Source organism: Galleria mellonella, unplaced genomic scaffold, assembly GCF_026898425.1.
Source record: "Galleria mellonella isolate WM207_F2 unplaced genomic scaffold, CSIRO_AGI_GalMel_v1 utg83, whole genome shotgun sequence".
Classification (NCBI taxonomy): Eukaryota; Metazoa; Arthropoda; class Insecta; order Lepidoptera; family Pyralidae; genus Galleria; species Galleria mellonella.
Genome location: NW_026442162.1, coordinates 6,237,055 through 6,257,739, shown reverse-complemented (window position 1 = coordinate 6,257,739; position 20,685 = coordinate 6,237,055). Strand labels below are relative to the sequence as shown.

The 20,685-nt window shown below is 38.1% G+C and overlaps 1 protein-coding gene across 1 annotated transcript in view; it reads right to left on the bottom strand.

Moving 5' to 3' along the window:
• The window catches only part of LOC113513870 (uncharacterized), a 44,387-nt gene that overhangs the window by 8,259 nt on the left and 15,443 nt on the right, over positions 1–20,685 (bottom strand). Inside the window, exons 15-36 of the mRNA XM_052901931.1 lie at positions 19,968–20,104; positions 18,687–18,817; positions 17,568–17,703; positions 16,800–16,917; positions 16,195–16,311; positions 15,252–15,383; positions 14,420–14,498; positions 13,069–13,199; positions 12,148–12,305; positions 11,131–11,313; positions 10,352–10,509; positions 9,191–9,317; positions 8,489–8,649; positions 7,780–7,926; positions 7,039–7,180; positions 6,277–6,412; positions 5,585–5,784; positions 4,329–4,494; positions 3,437–3,765; positions 2,374–2,500; positions 1,091–1,271; positions 238–347 (exon numbers count right to left, since the gene is read on the bottom strand). Of these exons, the coding sequence (XP_052757891.1) occupies positions 238–347; positions 1,091–1,271; positions 2,374–2,500; positions 3,437–3,765; positions 4,329–4,494; positions 5,585–5,784; positions 6,277–6,412; positions 7,039–7,180; positions 7,780–7,926; positions 8,489–8,649; positions 9,191–9,317; positions 10,352–10,509; positions 11,131–11,313; positions 12,148–12,305; positions 13,069–13,199; positions 14,420–14,498; positions 15,252–15,383; positions 16,195–16,311; positions 16,800–16,917; positions 17,568–17,703; positions 18,687–18,817; positions 19,968–20,104 (3,306 nt within the window). The remainder of the gene's footprint in view (positions 1–237; positions 348–1,090; positions 1,272–2,373; positions 2,501–3,436; positions 3,766–4,328; positions 4,495–5,584; positions 5,785–6,276; positions 6,413–7,038; positions 7,181–7,779; positions 7,927–8,488; positions 8,650–9,190; positions 9,318–10,351; positions 10,510–11,130; positions 11,314–12,147; positions 12,306–13,068; positions 13,200–14,419; positions 14,499–15,251; positions 15,384–16,194; positions 16,312–16,799; positions 16,918–17,567; positions 17,704–18,686; positions 18,818–19,967; positions 20,105–20,685) is intronic.

Below are 20,685 nucleotides of genomic sequence, written 5' to 3'. Positions count from 1 at the left end.
CCATGCAAACACAACTGCTTCACGGTAGAAACACGAATGGGACAGAAGTACCCAAGCAATCGACTTCTGTGCTTCGAGTGGCATCAAATGGAAGGAATATAAATCATTATAAAATGTCTATATTAGCACAACTAAGTCATTCATTACCATTTACAAATCAGTGTACAAATTTAAAAAACAAACGCATGAAAACGCCCCTAAATTAATTATTAAATGAAAGAATAAGTAAAGGCGTACCTCTGATTGCTTCTTGGGCATGATGTCTCCGACTCCATTCTGCGTAAAGGTGGTCAGTATGAAGTACACCGAACAGATGTAATAGTTGTGACACCAGCTACCACCAGCGTCTGTCAATCATTGAAGAAGCGGGGGGAAAGGGATTGTTAGTAATGGAGACTGAGAATTCTATTGCTAGCAATATACCCAACCAGGTCGACCACCTCGCGGTTCTCCCTGGAAACTATCATTAATTCCTGATGAATTCATCATGATAGGCTAACTGGCCTGTTTTCATTCTCATCTATCACTCTTCACTGGTGCTCCGCCAGCGTATCCCGTTAGCGCAGGCGAGGTTACCATACCATTTTCACCCATAAAAAAAAACCATTGAAAAAGCATGTTAAATATAAACACAATATTGAAACCATAGAGAAAAGAACATTTTTCCTCTTAAATAGAAATCACGTACAAAATATATCCAGGATTGCAGCAGTTCGCAATAGTAAGTGGCGGTAATCACTTACTATCGTGAGCTGCTTGGTCATTGCTTCTTATGTTATAAAAAGAGGGAGACTGTACAAAAATCGTTTGCTTGGGTACCTCTATCCCATTCAGCTGTGTTTCGGTTTGAAGGGATATGGCGTGAATTTACAGGGTACAATCTGTCTAATTTTCTTAATATTTAATGGTATTGGGCCTTTTAAGGTAAGGCATTGCGCCTCCCCCCCTTCCCTAGCTACGGCCATGGGAGAATGGCATTAATTTCTGGTGACTTGACTTCATCCTCACCTATCATCTTGCATTTATTAAATCCAAGTTATTTCTATTTTATTTTCTACCATCGATAAACGGCCAGCTCTCAATACTCAACTGTTATGTATCCACGAGGATCGCGGTTCCGTGTGCTCCTCCATGAGGCCGACGTAGTGCCAGAGGCTGGCGGCGGTGTGCACGAACAGCGTGAACCAGACCAGCACCGCGCACGCCGTGCTCAACGGCAGGTTGATGGACAGCCGCTCGTTGTGCCGCTTCAGGGACTTGTACACCGTCACCTCCGCATATGATCAACATTTAAGAGCGTATACAACAAGTAAGCGTGTGACGCCATATTTTTTTTTATGGGTGACGTGCCCATCGTGACGAATTCAACAAGAATTGTTCACTATGGTTTCCAGGGAGAACCACGTGGAGGTCGATCTGATAGGGCATATTGCTAGCAATGGGACTGTCAAACTCCTTTGCATAATCGCTTTCTCACCTATGACGCCATATTTTTTTTTTAAATGATGATAATGGAATGGTAACCCCACCCGCGCTATCGGTATACACCGGCGGGGCACCAGTGAAGGATGACAGATGAGGATGAAGCAGGTCAGTTAGCCCATCGTGACGAATTCAACAAGAATTGTTCACGATGGTTTTCAGGGGAACCACGTGGAGGTCGACCTGCTAGCAATGGGACTGTCATACTCCTTTGCATAATCCCTTTCCCACCTGTGACGCAATATTGTCCCGGCATAGAACGGGCCACCCCTTATTTATCATGGGTATCGTAAGAGGGTCGTAAGGATTTAATAGTCGAGTGATGGGTAGCAACATCCCTCTTAAAACATCAACAAAGACGTAACTGCGGTTGCCAACCCGCCTATCTAGCATGGCAATTGCTGGCAAAACCTACCTTATGAGGAAGGCTATGTCAGCCAACTAATACATATATAATGGATGATATTATATATATATATATATATATATATATATATATATATATATATATATATATATATATATATATATATATATATATATATATATATATATATATATATATATATATATATATATATATATATATATATATATATATATACTTATTTTTTGATGGGTGAAAATGGTATGGTAACCCCGCCTGCGCTAACGGGATACGCTGGCGGAGCACCAGTGAAGGGTGATAGATAAGAATGAAAACAGGCCAGTTAACCCATCGTGATGAATTCATTAGGAATAAAGCATGACAGTTTCCAGGAAGAACAGCGAGGAGGTCGACCTGATTGGGTATATTGCTAGCAATGCGATTCTCAGTCTCCATTACTAACAATCCCTTTCCCCCGAAATCACTATATATTATCTACCCCTATTATCCAAACTTATTCTTACAATTCGAAATATCCTGTTGAACCTCAGCCAAGAGAACAGCATCCAGCGATGTTTGAATGAGAGCAAACTCAGCAATTCAATCGGAAGGCATGATAACAGGTCGTATTTGAATTCGCTGTTGAAATACCTGTAATATATGATTAATTTGTAATCTTTACTTTTTTTAGCGGATGATAATGGAATGGTAACCCCACTTGCGCGAACAATATACGCTGACGGAGCTTCTGATTTCATTTTCACCAATCATCCCTTAGTAGTAACCCGCCAGTGTATACCGATAGCACAAGCGGACAGATTGGCAACCGCAGTTAAGCTTTGGTGATGTTTTATGAGGGACGATGCTGTTCATCCTTCGACTGTCAAGTTCCCTTAGTCTTGACTAGTCACTTCTCATGACACCCAAGGGAAAAGAAGAGGTGGCCTATCTTATACCGGAACTAAATAGCAAAATTAATATATAATAGTACATTACTGCAGCAGCCAGCAACTGAGGCATAGATGGACGAACGTGAAAATGTGGGCCGAGGCGTAGCTGAGGCACATAATGAGGAAATGAGAGAGGAATGAGGAAAATAATGGTGAGGAAATTAACGGTCGAGGAATGGACATCTTAAAACATCATCAAAGTCTAACTGCGGTTGCCGACCCGCCTGCCAAGCGTGGCATCTACTAGCAATATCCCCCAAGGGGTTCTGCCTATGTTCAGCAGTGGACGGTTAACGGCGATAAGATGTATTTTATATGCATACCAAAATTCATTAAAATCCCTTCAAGTGTTTAAACGTAATTGAAAAATATTATACCTAAATTTATTAAAAAGGTAACTATTGTGTTTCTTGCAGGTTTTTCTCAGCAGATAACGTTCTAAACTAATGCTTGTTTCAACAGTATATGTACTAAACATTCCAAACCTAGTAAGAAAAACATTCAAAATAACGATTTAAAAGTCTATTGGATTAAAGACGTTTCGAATTTGAACAAACATCCAATCACATTCGAACTCTTTCACAATTTATAATACTAGTAGATGTAATAGAAATTCACAAAGTTGCTTTATACTTACGTCCTTCTTATAGGTAATAGAACCTTTTTGAAATCCAGCGAATCCACCATATAAGGGAGTGAGTAATACGCCAAGATTTTCACATAAAACCCTATGTCTAACACATACAGAATGATGATCAGAACAGTCCTGTTGTCCTGGAAGCCTGCGTTGTACACATCTAAATATATGCACAGCAACGAAACTATGATGAGGTACATTTGGATGAATTTCTCCTTTAAATGGAGGTGCTTTATTAATCCTTTGCGATTTCGCACCACGGCGGGCAAGCTTGGGCTCTGTTCCTTCCAGGTACGCAAGGATTCGCCCATGTTGCCAATAATATAGTCCTGTAAATATTTTATATCTGTATATTATTGCGAAACAGTTTTTTTTTTTTTAAACTGGATCATAACCTGTGCATGGGTCATATCTGGCATGGTCGTTACGAATTTTTGACAAGATAACTTTTATTGCTGATTGCGTTAATAAATACGTGGCCGTGAACACAACAATATTGGTAGAAAGAATTTCAATTTTCGAACCCATATAAACAAATGCACCGTAAAATGATCCCACAATTGATGGAGTGACAACCTCAGGAACTCAGTAAATGCAGAATTTTCATTGCAAGTAGTTTAAGACCTTATACGATTGTTTTTTTCCATTAAAATGCAGTGATAATCCAGGGTGCGTTATTAGTGTATGCTGGTGAGATACCAATCTGGATTGAAGGTGAAGTTTATTTAGTTGACCATCGTGATATATTCACCAGGAATTTAATGATTTCCATGGAGAATTAGATGTAAGTCGGCATAATATTACAAGACTATTACACTTCATTACAAATAATCCTCTACCCCTGACGGCTGAATTAAAGGTGATAACATAATGCCACAATGCCAAGACTGACCGCATTATTGGAGCGATACTTGTTCACGAGTGCGAGCACGGCGGGGAAGTCGCTGATGATGTGGTGGAAGGCAGTGGAGTTGATTTGCAGCAGGTGGACGCGACTGCTGGCCATAAATGTTACTGAGCTCCGCGCTGTCGCGCTCTTGTCCAGGTTACCGAACACGCTATATAGGGCAAAGCAATAAACTGAGCTGTGACCATTTTGTGCTACTATGGCACACGCATGAAGGAAGGGAAAGAAAGGAGATTGTTAGTTTATATATTTTGTTTTTTGTTTTTTTTTATTTGTGCTTTTTTATTTTCATTCTTTTATCTCTTTTACTGTGTATTATGTGTATGTTTTTTTTTATTGTAATTTGTGTGCTGTAAGTAATGTAAATAAATTATCTATCTATCTATCTGGATGTGGAAAGAATGTTTATTCAAAATATAAAGACATAAATATACTTACGAGTGTATATAATACGAAATTGGATATAGCAGTTACCAGGGAGGCCTAGACATACTTATTATGTTCAGATAGACGGCTATTTGATTTTGTGCGAAACCAGTGTGTATTATATGAGACGAATTATAAAAGAGAAGTAAGGTAAGCGTATAAGAATAGATATCTTTGACACCAGTTCTGCTTACCCCGTTGCATAATTAAAGATTAATATCTATCCATTCATCGATTAGGTCACTATTCAGGCTACTTTGAAAATGATTTTATACAGTATTTTCCAACTTTTTAACTTTTGGTTATGAAGAAAGATACTTTCCTAATAGATATCAAATAAAATCTAAGTAAAATACAAGTTTTAGTAAATACAGTAATAATTATCAGAAGTTACAAAGTCTAGACTAAATTACTAAATGATTTGTATACAAGTCGATTGCTTGGGTATTTCTTTCCCATTCGTGTTTCTACCGTGAAGCAGTTGTGTTTGCATGGCTGCGTTTCGGTTTGAAGGGTGGGATATGGCGTGAATTTACTGGGTACAGGGGAATAACACCTGATTCCTCAGGAATGGCAACGCATGGGTGGTATCATGGGCGAAACAGTATACTATGTTATGTCCATGGTACTGCTCATGTCTATAGGCGACAGTTACCACTACCCATCAGGTGGGCCGTCAGGTTGCTTGCCATTCTAAGTAGTATAAAAAAATAAAATAAAAAGAGTAAACTGTCTCCTGAGACGCAAAGTCCAGCAAAATCCGTTAACGAATATGGTGGTTAAACATCGTTTTGTAATGATTTTAAGAAGTGTACCTGCCCCTGGTGAGCTTGGAGAGCGTACTGTTGTCGTCGCTGGTGTCGAGCACGTCGACGCTGCCGTAGTCCACGAAGTACATGTCGGCGATGACGTCGTGCAGCTCAACCACGGGCATGTCGCGAAGCAAGTACACGCTGCGCACTGCGCGGCCTAGGTGACGCAGTAGAGACACGTCGCATTTCACTAGGAACGGACACTGATGACGAAGATATAATTAGATTTTTCTACTGAGTTCAAAAAGACGGAGGTCCTCAATTCGATTGTTTTTTTTTTTTATATTTATTACAACGCCAATTTTAAACCGATTTGGAAAGTTATTTTTTTAGTTTGCATGATTTTTTTTATTGGTGAAATAAATGAAGGTGATATAATTCATGTTCAAAATTGAAGGAAAAATGGTCAAAAAAATAAATTTGACAGCTTTTTTCTGCAATGGACATTAAAAAGGTATCCAGACACGATCAACTTAAAGTGAACTTGTTCTTTTATATAATTTTTAGGCATTCAATGTTATGATGGAAATTTCCACCGTTATGCAAAAAAGGGTTATTATTTATTTTATTACTTTTTATTTTATTAATGTAGACTAGTAGTTTACATTACTTTTTGCTTCGCCCCAGGCAGATTGTTAAGCCACAACAGCATTAAGTTTATCAAATCTTTCCATGAATAAAAAAAAGCTAAAAACCTTTGCAAATGTTGGCCCATAAATATGAAGGATGGTGTCGGTACGCAGCGTGATTTGATCGCACAGCTTCAGCACCTGTCTATAATTCACTCCGCCCATTTTATCCCAGTTATACTCGTAGTAATCCAGGACCACTCTACAAACGAACATATTATGATTTATAAAATGTGATCCGGCTCAGCTTCGCGCGGGTTTGTAAAAAAATAAAAATTTCATAGACTATAATAAATATTCGAAAATAATTTATTATAGTCTATGTTACTCACAGATAATGTAGTAATTCTATAGAAGTAGTAGTATTCTGACGTAGTAATAATTCTATAGATGAAATTATTAAAATAGTATGGCAACCCTGCGTATTTGACAGGAGCAATTGCCGCGAAAATTACTGTCATACGCATGGACTTGCAAACAAGGTATTATTTATTGGATTTGTGTTTTTGTGCCTCATTATAGCTAGTGTAGTCCCTGCATGTGAGTGATGTTGGATTCTGTTAATTGTACTCGGTATTTCATGGTTACACTTGTTGTAGTAATAATGTCGATAGTACAAAATACATTCGCCTCCTGATTGCTCTCCTTCCTTAATACCGGCACTGTTTAAGCTTTAACGGGTACTACTTTCCATCCGATGGATAGTTGGCTTATTGACCATTATAAGTTGCATAAAAAAGAAATACTTATAACCAAAACATCAATACGCTGATGATGATGAATCTATATTTTGAGACAGATGCCTAAATACTTATTGGAGAAACATACTTTTGCAGATCTTGATCTAAATTCTCTCTGCGCATAAACACGAGCATATCCTTCATGTGCTCCTGGAAGCTGGCCAGTGCCTTGTTTACGTTCCCGCGGATGCTGATGATGCGCACAGAGAAGTACGTTGTTATCATCGCACCTGCAACACACATATCAATGTCTACTGCCAATTATAGCTCTATTTTTTTTTATTTCTTTACTACTGGAATATTAGAACGACCGTCACTTCCGTTTCCGTCGCTTACGATTAACCTACAGACAAGAAATATAATTTTATCTATGTCTAAACTATACTGTAGAATTTCCAATTAAAAACATACAGAGATGAAAAAATTTTATTAAAAAAACATTCTGACTGTCCAAAAAAATTGTTAAAGACTATTATTATTCAGTTTTAAAAATAAAGTTCTTCTAGTTGCCTTATAAAACATACTAAGTACCTTTGTGTAACTGGTATCTTCGTAGATTAGTTTTATACATTACATATTATCATATCAGCTTTTAACTGTCCACTGCTGAACATAAGCCTCTCCCTTGGCGGGTTTTGCCAGTAGTTGCCATGTTTGGCAAGTGGATTGGCTACCGCAATTAGGCTTTAGAGATTTTTTTAAAAGGGATGCTGCTGATATGTATATATATATATATATACTAACTTCAAATGACCCTACTTTATCTTGCATTTGCAGATATATATCTTACATTTCTTGCACAATCTTTATGCTTGTAATTAATACATACCAATGACCATTCCGGCGAACAACACCCGCATGAGGTGGAAGTTGCTCGGGTTGAAGATATTGTAGCCGGTGGTGGTGGTCTCGAACACCACCCAGAAGTACGACGCCAGGTGCAGGTTCCACGGCGTCTCCGTCACGTTGAACCGAACTGAAGCAGCCATTAGCCCGATCAGTAAAGAAAACATTTGAAAAAACATCATTCGGTAATTATAAAACTGAAAACTGTAGCAACTAGGTACTACATTATCATAGGCTAAATTAATAAGAAAAGGATGAGAAATATCTTTTTTGACTAATCTCTGTAACGAGATCGAATCGAAGAGTTTACGCTTTAAAAAGTAGTATAGTTTTTAAATCGAAATAACTGGTTTTGTTACAAAAGAAAACGGTTTTTTATAGGTTATAGACTTTAATTATTAAAACACTTATTGGCATGTTTGTTGCCTCATTAATTAAAGAATCCGATTGGGAAAGTTGCCAAAATAAAGGGCAAGAAACTCCAAATGTTTTTCAATAACATAGGAATTATGAATAAGTAGAAATACGCACTTTTTTATATTAGAGATTTTAGATATGACATTTAATATAAAGAAAAACAAATAGATAAATGGAAAATACGATTTCTTTTTTTAAACACAGACAGACTATAAAACACCATTGGCTACAAAAAGATTTAAAATTAAAAATAACATTTGGTATGGTAAACTAACAGGACGAGCTAAACAGTTCAATCCAGGAGCCACCCTTGTCCTTGTGAGGTATGATCTGCCACCCGGTGTCGTCCATAGAACAGAATATCTCTACTGAGTAGTAGACGACGAAGCACGTCAGCACATTCAGCAAGGCCATAAAGAGCGGGATGGCTTTAATACTGCAAATGATCATGTTATACCCATTATTGGTAGCCATTTTTACTTTAATAAAATATGAACTCCCTGACTTCTGAGATGGGTATGAAAATTTTATATTTCAGGAGTCAGTGTCTTCTTCCATATATTGTTGTATTACATTTGTAAGTGAAAGAAATATTTTGAAACAAAAGTAGCAAAATTTAGAACCAAAAATGCAAAAGAGTCTGTTGTAGTTTTCGTGATATAAGTTATGGATTAGGTGAACGATATGTGTGTATGTGTGTATAAGAGGAGAGTGAGAAGTGAAAAGAATAATGTGGGAGAGATCTTCTCTTGCATGTGAGTGGATGCATGTAAAAGTTTTATCTCCATGGCATGTACTTTATGGGATAGGAAAGAGAAGTCGAATACTAAAGACCTGTATTGATATATATATATATATATATATATATATATATATATATATATATATATATATATATATATATATATATATATATATATATATATATATATATATATATAAACTCAAAACATAATTAGTTTGTCAAATCCTCTAACACGAGCAGTATATCCCGCCTCTCGATGTAACCGGAGAGGGTGAGCATGGCGCTGGGCAGCCGGTACAGCTGCAGGAGGCGGTTCAGCATCAGGAACTGTCGCGTTTGCGTCAGCCGGTAGTTGTCGTCTACGATGAAAGGGTTTTTTTTATACTGTTATACTGAGCTTGACTTCATGCAACGAACGTATTTGAGAACGTCATATACGAGAGAGGATCGCTCTACTGTAAGTACTAAAAATAATACTTTAACTGGAACTTTAACTAAATAAGAATTTATATTACAAAGAAACTAAACTATCTCTATGTATGTACGCAAATAGTGTCTAAACGCGGCCACACATGGATTTGATAGTTTGGTAAACGAAACTGAAAATTGCTGAATTCACTTCCTGATTTATTTATTTCTCTGACAACTACAATATCAAAGTGCATTTTATTTTTATAATTTAGTGAATTACATCGCTGAAAAACGCTTGCTTCCTCAAGAGCAAATATTTGTTAATTTAATTCACTTATAATCGTATTTACTGATATTACTCACAACTCAGCTTACATGTATATTTCTATAACTAATATAATAAAATATTTGTAGTCCAACATTATTTAATTCCTTAAAATTGTTTACTTCATTTCACACTGTATAGTTATGTTAAAGCAAATGCTGTGAATACCTTTAATAGGCACGTGCATTAATATTGTATTGTATTTAATGTTTGTTATATGTGTTATAATGCAATATGATGTTGGTGTTCCTATAATAAATAAATAAATAAGCGCGAAAGAGAGATTTAATCTTTTTTTTTTGTAAACAAATCAAACAAGCTGACGGCCCACCTGATGGAAAGTTTTTAGACTAGATGGACATAACAGGACTAATGTGAAAAAAGACTCCATTTTGTACCGTAAATTAACGCTATATCACCTCTCCATGCAAACACAACTGCTTCACGGTAGAAACACGAATGAGACAGTAGTGTACAAAGTCTCCCTCTGGTATGAAAATAATCATGGACTATTTTTAAGATTATAGACTATAAGATCCTGCCCATTAGAAACAAATTATAATTAATTGAACCGAATATTAAAAATGTCATTTAGACATGTTCAATTATATAATATTGCGTAAACACTACGCTTAATAAAATACATATAAGACTTACGGAATGATTCCCTTCCTGGCGCCTCCAAATACTCTAAAGGCAGGCAAACGATCAGATCCACGATAAATGCGCCCTTCAAGTAATGTGCTGCGGTGCTCGACGGGTGGAACACCAGGATACCGTGCTCGTTGAAGTAGCCCACCAGCATGCGCTGAAAACTGACATTTTAGAACATGTTACAGAGTTTATAAATTATGTTTACAAGCATTAATTTGCTACGTTCAATTGTCTTTCAAAATTTGTAATCCATTTTTCAAAGCACTTGTACTGGCATCAGAAAGGCAATATTGGGTAACTTCTGTAACCATGGTATGGGGCATGGAACTAGTTCGATAATAGAATTAAAGATTTTTGCAATAAAATAATGCAGGTCGAATTTCAGCTGATTAATTATTATCATTGGCCATATGGTCCAGGCATAGAATAGGCCACACCATCCTTTCCTGTGGATGACGTAAGAGGCGACTAAGAGAGGGCGAGGAATGGGCAGCAGCGTCTCTCTCAAAACATCCCTAAAGCCTAACCGCGGTTGCCAATCCGCCTGCCAAGCGTGACAACTTCTGGCAAACCCGAAGAGGGAACAGTTAAAGGCTGATTAAATGATGGATTATTGTCATGGAGCTAACAGATTTTAATTAGAGTCAGTTACAAAAACTCATCTTCAGAATGTGTCTTTAAGATAAAAAAATACGTTAAAAACGTTTTGTTCCGGAATAAGTAGAAGGTAATTTTAGATACATTTTGTTTATTTGGCTTAAGAAAAAAATATCAGGACATACATATCAAAATAAGCGGAGATATCGAGCAGCCAGGCGAGGAAGTAGAGCACGGGCCACTGCAGCACCAGGTACGAATAGCCGGGGAACAGCATCGCGGAGCCCAAGGCGCACGCCGCACGGAGGCATTCGTACCGCACCAGGTAGTCGCCATCTGGACGGATCGTGAACCGGGGGAAGATGTACCTACACATAGATCAGTAGACATTTTTAGGTTTTTTTTTTTATACAACTTAGAATGGCAAACAAGCCGACGGCCCACCTGATGGAAAGTGATAACCGTCGCCTATAGACATGAGCAGTACCATGGACATAACAGAGTATACTGTTTCGCCCATGATACCCTCCATGCGTTGCCATTCCTGAGGACTCAGGTGTTATTCCTCTGTACCCAGTAAATTCACGCCATATCCCACCCTTCAAACCGAAACACAGCCATGCAAACACAACTGCTTCACGGTTGAAACACGAATGGGACAGAGGTAGCCAAGCAATCGACTTTTGTACAAAGTCTCCTTCTGGTAAGGTTTAATGTTTTTGGACACTTTCTCTGACTCTCTTTGATTTAGAGATCCTAACGTATGCATCATGATGTTTGATGGTACACATATTATACTAACAAAGTTTATAAATATGAAACTGTGAATTTCACCATGAAGCTACTTAAAGAGTTCCGACGCACAATATCCGCAGTAGTACAATAGAACAGAAATCGATTTCATCTATTTTTCTCGTTTTGTGCTAATATTGTTAGTCTTTTTTTTATGGATGATAATGGACTGGTAACTCCGTCTGCGGTATCGGTATATACTGACGGGGTGCCAGTGAGGGGTGATAGGTAAGAATGAAAAGGTAGATCATCATGATGATATACCTGAAATTGGACACGATGGTTTCCGGGAGGGACCACGTGGAGATCAACCTAATAGGATATATTGCTAGCAATGGGACTGGTAGTCCGCATTGCTAACAACCCCCTCCCCTGTATTATTTAAAAAAAAATTATACAGAAAAATGTACCTCAATATGGATAAAAAGCCAAGTCTTCTGAAGGGATGCAGGTATTCATAGTCCATCTCGTATTTCTTGGGCAGCGGGAACTGTTCCCTGTTAGGAGTAGGCTTGGGCGGCTCGTAGCATAAGAACGAGAAGCGTCGCATCATCAGACGGGTATACTCCTTGCAATTTACAATAAGTACATGAAACTCTAAAAATCTAATTTAAAAAATAACCTGGGAATTATAGGCTCGTTTAAAAATGGATTGATGGGCCGTACCCATCCCAAAATCTGAGATATGGTGTCCACCTCAAAATATGAACGGAGCTTCCAGTTACACGCAAATACACGTCTGAGAGTACATTATGTATCTTTTTGAGGGGTCAAGGCCTTAGCAAATAATTTTAATTACACCAATGCTAAGCACAAATTTGTTTTTCGAAATTAGTCATTTAAAATTAAAAATTGTACAATTATACAATCAGTTAACTGCAACCTTTAGACTAATTAATCCATTACCATTAAAAAGATTGCTCTCAGCAATAAGACCGCCTTACTGTACATATACAACTGTATCGTTATATTTATTAATTGTCCTGCTCAGGGCCGTAGCTAAACCCAAATTGAAGGTAGGGCAAAAGAACTTTTTGGTAATGTAGAAGCCACAACTAAGTCACTTCGAAAAAGCGAATCTATCTAATTTTCTTGGGGCATATCATTTTAAGGTAGGGCACTGCCCCTCAATCCTTCCCCGCCCCCTTCCTAGCTACGGTCATTGTCCTGTTTTGTTTATTGTATATAATGTAAATAAAAAATATACTGATTCATTCATCTATCTTTTGAAATGATTTATCTTTTTATTTATTCATTAGCTTTTCCCTCTTATGCATTTGTTATTTTTATGCGTGCAAAAGTAGACGGATTCTAGAATTATCGAATATTACCGGCTGAGTCTTAGCGAACTCGATAGCATCCTTAATCTGCGGCAGGTCGGTGACATGGGAGAGCACTTTCCGCGATATAGAGAACACTTGGACATGAGTCACCGCACGGATTGTGTAGTAAGCAGGCAAACCTATGTATATTAATAATAATAAATAGCCTTAAAAAACGAGGTAAATTGTAAAAGTTACAAAATTGACATGGGTAAAAAACAATAGTCCTTGCTTTTCTTCAAAAATAATCATTAAACTCAGTTTCCAATTTGACTAAGATATCGCAAAACTATACAAAAATAAACACAATTTTCCTTCTTGTATTAAATGCATTCTTCTATTTAGACTTGTCTTTTTTTTCTATACAACTTAGAATGGCAAACAAGCTGACGGAACACCTGATGGAAAGTGGTAACCGTCGTCTATAGACATGAGCAGTACCATGGACATAACAGAGTATACTATTTCGCCCATGATACCCCCCGTGTGTTGCCATTCCTGAGGACTCAGGTGTTATTCCTCTGTACCCAGTAATTTCACGCCATATCCCACCCTTCAAACCGAAACACAGCCATGAAAACACAACTGCTTCACGGTTGAAACACGAATGGAACAGAGGTACCCAAGCAATCGACTTTTGTACAAAGTCTCCCTCTGGAAAAAATGTCTACGCTGTAAAATATTTGCAATTAGAAAGTTCCAACTAAAACTAAAAATGAACATATAAAAAAGTCCAACATTTCAATAAAAAATTAAATAACAGATAGGCATCGCTGTAGCTATGAGGAGGGGGAGGCATTGAGAGGCAATACCCTACCTTAAAATGAAAGCCCCTAGAAAATTAAACAGATTCGCTTTTACGAAGTTACTTATTTATGGCTTCTGCCCTACCTTAAACATGGGTCTAGCTACGGCCCTGCAAATAGGTATCATGAGTAATGCATGTAATTTTTTCCATCGAAGTAAAAATACTTTCCCCAAGGGGCTTATGGGCTTCCATTGAAGTAAAAATAGTTTCCCCAAGGGGCTTATGGGCTTCCATCGAAGTAAAAATAGTTTCCCCAAGGGGCTTCCATCGAAGTAAAAATAGTTTCCCCAAGGGGCTTATGGGCTTCCATCGAAGTAAAAATAGTTTCCCCAAGGGGCTTATGTTCAGCCCCAAAGGGCTTATGTTCAGCAGTGGGCATCTAAAGGCTGATATGATGAGTTCAATTAAATATACAAGTGATTGAAACGTAATGCAGATACTCTCATTATTAAAAAGTTTTTTTTTTTTAATTTACTTTACATCCGTTTATCATTAGATGAGCTGTTTGCTTGTTTGTCACCTTTGTGGTATAAAAAAAAAATATTTACTCACGTAGCAGGCATTCGAGGACACCGAAATGGGTTTTTGGACCGAGAAAACCAACTGAATTTCTTGTGTAAGGGTTGAAAATCTAGAAATTAAAACGAAACACAAAAAGTTTTTATTGTTTTAATAACATAAACATCTGTTGTTTTATAGTACTTTATTTTTATAAGTATTTAAATTTAAACATAAGCTATTTAAACTATTTATAGCAATATTATAAAGAGGAAAGATTTGATTGTTTGTTTGTTTGTTTGTAACGGATAAACTCAAGCAATTTTAAAAATTCTTTCATCTATAGAAAACTATAATATTAACGAACAACATAGGCTATATGTATATAATTTTCGAAAATAATATTCTATCTACCCGTGCGAAGTCAGGACGTGTCACTAGTCATTACTACACTTACGTCAGTTTTACTTTATTAATAATATAATACTACTAAATCTTTCCCGCGGCTTTGCTCGCATGAAAAGTATTCTGTGTTTAAAGAAAAGTTATAGTCTATCCATATACCAAGTTACATTTAAATCTTTTCTGCCGTTAAAGAATAATTAAATAACAAACAACCGAGCAGCTTTACAAACTTTCGCATTTAGCAAGATAAAAATGGAATCGCCTTCAACAGGTTATGGGCCCAGGCTCATGAAGGAAATCGGAAATTAAACAGTGCAACCGACAAGTAGTTGATTAAATTTTATGACAGAGGAAGAGACAAAACAAACACACATAACGACTATAATAATCCAAGAGACTTCATTTTTAATGGGTGACAATGGAATGGTAGTTCCTCCTGCGCTGTCGGTATATGCTGGCGATTCAAGAGACTAGTGCTGACCTCACAGATGCCCTGCTTGATGACATACATTTCGTAGCTGATGTCGCCGGTGTTGAGCAGCACCTCGTTCGGCGACGTGTAGAACAAACGCGCCGCAGACGACACATGCTTCAAATCCTCATTTCCCAGCAACTAATAAGGGATTTTTAGCGTTTAACGAAGGCGTCCTAGAAATTCTTTGACGCCAAATGTCAACACCCACGCATGAGTAGTGTTAAAGAGTAACAAACATACAAACACCTATTAGTAGCTCTCTCATCTTATTTAGTTAAGCCCACGACATCGCTAACGTGAATCAGAGGGCCTACCATGAAACATTTTTCGAAATTTCGGACACGAACGAAACAGAAATTTGATGTTAAAATTACATAGTAAATACTGTTTAAAATTATTAAATATCTTAAAATATCGTTCTTCTGAACTATTATAGTAGGATTTATTATGAACAAAATGTTAAGCACCATTTACTGAGCCGATTTCAGTACGAACGTAATAACACGAAATTGAGCTCGAAAATTCGGAATTTCATTTCATGGTAGACCCCCCGAATACGAGTGGATACGAAATATCCTATGTATGTACGATATTAAAAGTCGTAGTTCCACAGTCACGTCCTTATTGGCAAGTGAATCCACCGATAGAATCATTATCGAATGAACGATTCGAATCGTTCTTTCGATATACAAATACGAATTATTCGTATAACGAAATAATCGATCTCTTTCTTTCCTATCTTTCGATATACGAATTTGAATGAGAGATACGACATTGCTATCTCATTCTGTCTAGAGGACCTTTGCTCTTGTTCTCTTAGTCGCCTCTTGAAAAGTTCTAGAGTTAAAAAGGTGTGGTAACACGTTGTATATTTGCTCCTTCACCACTCGGAGATAAGTCCACGATGGAGATCAAGTGAAATATAAACACAGAAAATAAATCCGACAACCTTGATGAAGGGAACAGTCAGTAGGTACTTGCTGCGCTGACTGGCCACTATATCTTGATACACGTGCGGGGGCAAATCGTAGAAGATGGACGTTTTCTTATTCGACAACGAATAGGCCTGCAAGTTGCAAATATTCAAGTTATGCTCAACCGCCAATCAAGTTGTTCATCATTATGTGATTGTGGCCTTCGACTATGCGAGTCTGTTATTTCTCTTTACATACATACATACATACATATCTGTCACGCCTGTCTCCCATTAGGGTAGGCATAAACAATGGAACGCCAAATGCTTCGATTCAAAATAATTAATTAATCAATTCTTTCTCTTTCTTGTGCGAATTTCAAGACATTCGTCGTACGTCACATTATTTCAGTACATGTGATGCTTTGAAGCACCTACAAATGATTCTCAGCTAAATTATAAGGATACATTGTTCATATAATAGCAAAACCTATATTTGGAATTTTAGTGCTACTCAGAAGCAAGGATATAGCTTGAATGCTAAGCAAGCTGATAAGAACATTATAGAAAGAATATGAGTGCAATTTTTTCTACTTCTTGGCTAAAAGTTCGTGTCAGAGCTTCAATCAGATTTTCTTTACCTTATCTGTGTACCAGCATAGCTGCAGATACGTGATGAAGCGTTGCCTTATCACGGGGTCTACGTGGTTCCTTATCAGAAAGTCCTTTACCATTCCAATGCTTGAGTCGTAATCTTCTCTGAAATATGTCAATCGTATTTTTTTACCTACTACGAACATGTAACATATATGTATTGTCTGCCTCTTGGTAAGCCACCATATTGACCACACCATGAAAAATGGCAATTCTAGAGGAATCACTTGTACATTGCTGTCACATGAGACAAAAGAAAACGGCAGAAGTACATGAAATGGAGATTTCTAGAAATTTCTGTCATTATTGAAAAGGTTGCCTATCTGCATTACTGAGACTTCTAATAGCCTGCATGAGTACTTTATCATCTATTGATTGAAAATGGTATGGTAATAACCCCGCCTGCGCTAACGGGATACGCTGGCGGAGCACCAGTGAAGGGTGATAGATGAGAATGAAAACAGGTCAATTAGCCCATCATGATGAATTCATCTGGTATTAACCATGATAGTTTTCAGGGGGAACCGCGAAGAGGTCGACCTGGGTATATTGCTAGCAATGGGATTCTCAGTCTCCATTACTATCAATCCCTTTCCCCCTATATGTATATGTTACAGTTTGAAGGGTAAGAAAGTATATACAATGACTGGGAACACACACAACTTACGTGGTTTGGTATGTCCTATGCTTTGGCATTGCAGATACTCATCAACATTTGCCATCAGGTGGAATGTATGTTTGTACAAAAAAGATACCTTAACGCCGTGGTAACCACGATAGTAGCAGAGTACGCAGCTTCGATGAATATGTGCAGCACAATGCACACCTCTAGCACAAACATGGTGTATAGTACGTTATCCCACTTGGTGAGGCCCCACATTTCTAGGTGGCCTGCAGAAGAATGGAAAAGTAGCCAATTGTTGCTTGTTACCCAGCCACGTTGATGGTTTTTGGTGTAATGTGAGAGTGCAACTCTTTAACGACTTACAGCAGAACACGGATCTGTCTCCATAAGTGAGGTTATTAGCCTACAAGCTAGCATGCTGATCAAGGAGTTTGATATCAGTGTTTAATTTCAAGATTTCCGTTTTCTGTACCAGTATATTTTTGCTTTGTTCTTTAGCTTTGCCAGCTGCGATATCGTGGACTTAAAAAATAATTAATTTATTTATTTATTTTTATTTATTTGTACTTTTGCACACATTACAATATGTCTACAGGGCGGATTTAATTTCTGATGGCATTCTTCATTCATTCATATCAGTCTTTAACCGTCCACTGCTGAACAAAAGGAGACTCTGTACAAAAGTCGATTGCTTGGGTACCTCTGTCCCATTCGTATTTCAACCGTGAAGCAGTTGTGTTTGCATGGCTGTGTTTCGGTTTGAAGGGTGGGATATGGCGTGAACTTACTGGCTACAGAGGAATAACATCTGAGTCCTTAGGAATGGCAACGCATGAGGGGTATTATGGGCGAAACAATATACTTTGTTATGTCCATAACATTCACCCCCTAGCCTCCCCCTAGGCAGATTTTGCCAGTAGTCACGCTGGGCAGGCGGATTGGCAACCGCATTTAGGCTTTAAAGAGGGACGCTGCTACCCATCCCTCGCACTCCCTTAGTTGCCTCTTATGACACACATGGGAAAGGAAGGCTGACCTATTCTATGTCGGGAGCACACGGCAAAAAGAGTTGAAAAAGAGTTGTAGCATATTAATTTTTACTTCCTCGTCACTATTTAGATGCAATATTTGCATGACTACAGTTTCCCTTTCTATTCTTTTTACTAAATCGACATTTGAACGAATTATTCTGCCATTATTGTCTACAACTTACAAAATATATAAATATTATTTAATAGTAAATACAAACAAGTGAAAGTAATCATGGATATAGCCCAGTAGAGTCCGAACGTGAGCCTGTCCTCGACCGCGGCTCCGTCCAGCGGCTCGTGAGACCAATATGGGGAGTGAGTGAAGTTCGTCACAAGGCAGTAACCGAATCTGTAATTAGTATTTTTATCTTACTTACTTGTAGAATAGTAAACATGCTGACGACAAATCTGATAATGAACAGTAATACCTAACCTATAGATTTAACCAGCACCGGGAATTCCATACTAATACATACATACGAGTACATATCTGTCACGCCTGTCTCCCATTAGGGTAGGCAGAAACAATGGAACGCCAAATGCTACGCCAATTCCATACTAAATTTTATGTAATTTATATACTTACAATTTCCCAAGACACTACAGCATGGGGTTCTTCAAAAGGGGGGTAAAGAGGTTTCTTCAGGGTCGGCAACGCGCGCGTAATGCCTCTGGTATTGCAGGTGTTCATAGGCTACGGTAACCAGTTACCATCAGATGGGCCGTATGCTTGTTTGCCACCTCAGTGGTATAAAAAAAAAAGAAAACCAGAGGAGGACTTTATATAAAATTGAAGGAATATTGAAAGAGCGAGGGTTTGCTAAGCCTAAATCCACCTTATCATTTTCTCATACATGTTTCTGTCAACAACTTTTTTTGCATGGTAGTATTTTGATGTACCTACACGGCAAACGAGCATGCGGCTTACTTGATGATAAGTGGCTACCGCCGTCCATCCACAACATTAGACTGCCGGCCCTTCAAGAGCGAGAAAGAGCAATAAAATTCCAGGGTACGAAGATTTTTTTTTATACAACTTAGAATGGCAAACAAGCTAACGGCCCACCTGATGGAAAATGGTAACCGTCGCCTATAGATATGAGCAGTGCCATGGACATAACAGAGTATACTGTTTCGCCCATGATACCCCCCATGCGTTGCCATCCTTGAGGACTCAGGTGTTATTCCTCTGTACCCTGTAATTTCACGCTATATCCCACCCTTCAAACCGAAACACAGCCATGCAAACACAACTGCTTCACGGTAGAAACACGAATGGGACAGAGGTACCCAAGCAATCGACATTTGTACAAAGTCAATCTTCGTCTTCAGGAATCATTTCACATGAGCACAACAGTGTAATGACTATAATAACAGTGTTATAAATAATCTATATTCTTCGTCGCAAATAGTGTAGGCCAAAATTCATTCACGGGCTACCTGGTCCCACCGGACCACATATGTACGTCTATGCCTGTAATTTTAGTGAGCAAACTAACTGAAAGCACATGAAGGCCTGCTGCAGGGCGGCGATGAGGTAGCACGCGACGAGCAGCAGCAGCGTGTACGACAAGAACCGGATCCCGTTGCTCTGGTACACGCACAACTCCTCCATGGACTTCAGCACGCGGAACACCTGGCGCCGGCGGACAGTTATTTTTTTTTTAACTAGCTATGATCACCGTTTATTCCTCTGCACATCACCTTTAGGGTGAAATTGAACTCTATAGCGTAGAGCGTATCTACCATCAAGAATAGTAATCAATAAAAACATAAATTGAAATATGACTAAAGATTTCAAGCCACCTAATCTAACACAACGCGTCCAATTGGGGGGAAAGGGATTGTTAGCAATGGAGTTTGACAGCCCCATTGGTAGCAGTATGCCTTATTAGGTCGACCTCCACGTGGTTCCCCCTGGAAACCATCGTGAACAATTCTTGTTGGATTCGTCACGATGGGCTAACTGATCTACTTCATACTCATCTATCATCGTTCACTGGTGCCCCGCCGGTGTATACCGATAACGCGGGTAAGTTAGAGTCCATTCCTTTTTCATTCCTATACACTGACATTTCAGTTTTGGAAACATGGAAAAATTTCAGGCTATGCGAAGTAAACATTAATTAAACATTAACAAAGCAATAGACTGAGTTGTTAACCATTTTACCAGTTACTGTAGCGCACTCACGAAAAATGATTTTTTTTTATACAACT